The 3,755-nt window shown below is 37.4% G+C and overlaps 1 protein-coding gene across 1 annotated transcript; it reads right to left on the bottom strand.

The window, feature by feature from the left end:
- Nucleotides 1–2,190: 2,190 nt before the first annotated feature.
- On the bottom strand, nt 2,191–3,153 carry LOC102484984 (olfactory receptor 11H4). Its single transcript, XM_006163092.1, has one exon. The coding sequence runs from the start codon at nt 3,151–3,153 to the stop codon at nt 2,191–2,193; it is 963 nt and encodes a 320-aa protein (XP_006163154.1).
- Between the last annotated feature and the right edge of the window lie 602 nt (nt 3,154–3,755).

Here is a 3,755-nt window from a genome sequence, read left to right as displayed (position 1 = left end):
TACTGTGTCCTTTTCTGTGCAGAAACTTCTTAATCTGATGTAATCCCCACTTGTCTATTTTTTTGATTATTGCCTGTGCTTTCACGGCTTTATTTAAAAAGTTTTTCTGTCTCATAAACACACACAACTATAATTTGTCAATTTATAATGAAAAAAGTTCTTACTATGGTTCATAAAGTTCCACACCATTTGACTCCTTGTTTACTTTCTAATTTTACCTCTGGTACTCTTCCTCTCAAGCTTTCTACTCCAGCCAAGTCAGACTTCTTGTTGTTATTTGAACATAATCCTACTTCAATCTCTCTCTTTTTAAAAAAGAATTATTGGGACCAGCAGTTGGTGTAATGGCTATGTTGCTGGACTCCCATGTGATTGACTGTGGTTTGGGTCCTTGAACTGGAGGCCTAAACTCACATCGGGTGCACGTGCGTGTGTGCCCAAGATCCCGAGAAGAGAATGGAGGAGAGGGGATTGCAGCATGGCCATCCCTTGGGGGTGATTTCTCACTTTCTGTCTCTCTGTCTTTCTCTGTCTTTGTGGCGAGTGCACCCACACTAGAACAAAAACCTCTCTGAAAAAAAGAAAGAAAGAAAGAAAAAGAGAGACTCATTTATTTCTTTTTATTTATTATTATTATTTTAAAATTTTGCCAGAGAGACACAGAGAAAGAGAGAGAGAGAAAAATCAAGCCACCAGGTGTAGTACTTGAACCCGTCACCACAATGCCACTGGCTGGCACCACCTACCTCAATATCTTATAGAGAATTTGTTTCTCTGCTTGAAATAATAATTTCTCTGCTATCTACATGGCTAATTCCTTCCTCTCCTTCAAGCTTTTGGTTAAATAATGCTTTCTCAGAGTAGCCTTCCCTGATCATCCTATTTAACATTATACTCCCCCCGCCCCCATTTTCTGTCCTCTTTCCCCTTTCTGCATAGCAAATTTCACTCTTTGACAGGCTATATATTTTACTTACTCTTTTTAGTTGTCTATTTCTCCTCTAATAGAATTGAAAACTCCATGTGGATAATGGTTTTTGATCCTCTTTGTCATAGCATATCTCTAGTGTCTTGACATAGTAGGTGCTTAATGAATGTTGGTTGAATAAAATAATTACTAGCATTCTATATGATGTTAGAATGTATGCCACTTATATAAATTTAAAGCTTTCAGCCTGTCCCTACTGTGTATAACCATCAAAAATTAAGGGGACAAAAAAATTAATCTGTTACAAAACTCCTGAGTTTTGTATTCATTTGGTTTTTAAATTTGATTATTTACTTTTTGAATATTTTACTGTCTTGTGAAATGCCTTAAGTATAGTAATAATAATTCACCTTGAATAATTGCTCATTTTCTGTATTCCACTCTAACTGCCCTCTCTCATCTAGCAGTAATCAAAATTCAGTATGAAATATCACAGATAAAGTGCTCTCATAAATCATCTACCAGTCACCCATGTTGAGAATATGGGGTTGTAATATGAATCAAAACTCTAGTTTAGCTCTGCCAGGTTATTTGAGGAATAAAGAGTAAGAGACACCACTGGGAAAGTATTTTCTCAGTGTGCATTGGAGGAATGGCAGCAAAAAATAAAAACAAATTTATTTTAAAATTTTAATCTTTATAAACAAAAATTACAGATCTTTTATTTTAACCAATAGCTTTACATTCTTATGTTTGTTTCTTCCCTTTGCCCCTGCCACCCACCATCTACCACCCACTACCCCCTACTCCCTTCCCTTGTGGCCTCCAGTATTTATACTTACTCTCTCCACTATCATATCTTTGAATCTTTCATTTTCTGCCGTAGAACGCAGACATTTGGAACATATTGGGTGGGGATATACAGTGAGTATCTTTCAAATTCTGGCTCACTTTGCTTAACATTAAGTTTTCTATATTCATTCATTTTAAATCAAATGATAGGGTCTCATTGTTTCTTATGGCTGAGTAATATTCCATAGTATATATGCCACAGTTTTTCAATCTGATCATTGGTTTTTAGACACTTAGGTTGACTCCATGTCTTAGCAACTGTGAATAGTGCTGCAGTAAACATGGATGTGCAAGTGCCTAAGAGTTTTCCTATCCTTTGGGTAAGCACTAAGGAGAAAATAAAATCTTTCCTAATTTATTTTTTATGTTTGGACAATGGTTTGCTTGGTCTCATGTACACTACTTTAGGCTCATTCTAGCCTCAAGACTTTCTTCAATGCAGCTTTCATCTCCTTGTTTCGTAAGCTATAAATCAAAGGGTTTAAGAATGGAGTTACCACAGAATAGAACAAAGTTGTAATCTTCTGAATTGTAGCTGGGTTATCAGCTGTGGGGCTCACATACATTACCAAGAGGGCCCCAAAGAATAAACACACCACTGTCAAATGTGATCCGCAGGTGGAAAAGGCCTTTCGCCGTCCAGCTGCTGAAGGGACCTTTAACACAGCTATCAATAAAAGTGTATAGGAGCCAAAGATGTACAAAAGAGTGAGGATGATAATGACAGAACTCAGGATATAGAAGATAATCTCTGTGATAGGAGCTGGGGCACAAGACAGAGCCATCAGTGGGTCCATGTCACATACAAAATGGTCGATGATGTTGGGCCCACAGAAAGGTAATTGACAGAGTTGCACAGTAGAGACAGAGTAACTAAGAAACCCAAACACCCAGCAAAGAGACATCAAGATATAGCAAAGTTGTTGGGTCATGATAGTGGGGTAGTGCAATGGGCGGCAGATTGCCAGGTACCGGTCATATGCCATGATGCAGAGGAAATATGCTTCAGTCGTACCTAGGGAAGTAAAAAAGTAGAACTGGAGGAGACAGCCAACAAAAGAGACAGTTTTCCTCTCTGAGAGGAAGTTGACTAGCATACTGGGCACAGTGGAGGAAATATACCAAATTTCAAGGAATGCAAAGTTCCCTAGGAGAATATACATTGGAGTGTGGAGCCGTTTGTCCAATGTCACAGCACAGACAATGGTCCCATTTCCCATTATGGTAAATATATAGGCTCCAAAGAACAATGAGAAGAGGAAACTTTGCATCTCCTGACAACCAGGGAAGCCGAGGAGAACAAACTCAATCACAGTGCTTTTCTCAGAACTGTTCACGAATCTCAGAGCTGCAGAGGAGACAGAAAACACCATTATACAAGTTGTTTTGCTTCCCGAAAAACTTAGAGGAAACCTATGCAAGGTTTATATCAATGTAGTGGCTATTTGTCCATTAGTTTGGAATAACCCATGTATTGATTCTTAGCTTTTATATAAAAGCTGCTAATGAACAATCTTAATGATTACAAATTTCAATAATAACAATAGAATATTTACATTACTTTAATTATATTACACTACTTCACATTACCGTTTTTAAAAAGAATTATTTTATTTAACTTTATTATTATTATTTTCCAGTTTGATCAGAGAGAGACAGCGAGAGAGAGAGGAAGTGAGAAAGCAAGCCACCAGACCCGTGGTGTGGTTGGCCATGTGAGAGTCCAGTGCCTTTAACCACCATGCCACTTGCTGGCCCCTACATTACTATTTTTTTAACCAATGGGTTAGAATTTCAAATATCCTCTCTTTCCTTTGAAATTTTGAAAGCTCATAGAGAATTACTCTGTATGAACAGTAGCAAAGTAGTTATTTGTTTGCATGTGTTTCCCACTCAGTTTTTAAAATTTTTTAAAAAACTATTTACTTTTAAATTTTAATTTGACCAGAGAAGGAGAGAGAGAGAGAGAGAGAGA

The sequence above is a fragment of the Tupaia chinensis genome, unplaced genomic scaffold (genome assembly GCF_000334495.1).
Source record: "Tupaia chinensis unplaced genomic scaffold, TupChi_1.0 Scaffold141372_1, whole genome shotgun sequence".
Classification (NCBI taxonomy): domain Eukaryota; kingdom Metazoa; phylum Chordata; class Mammalia; order Scandentia; family Tupaiidae; genus Tupaia; species Tupaia belangeri.
Note: the sequence above shows the minus strand (reverse complement) of the source record. Positions and strands in the feature narration are given on the sequence as shown.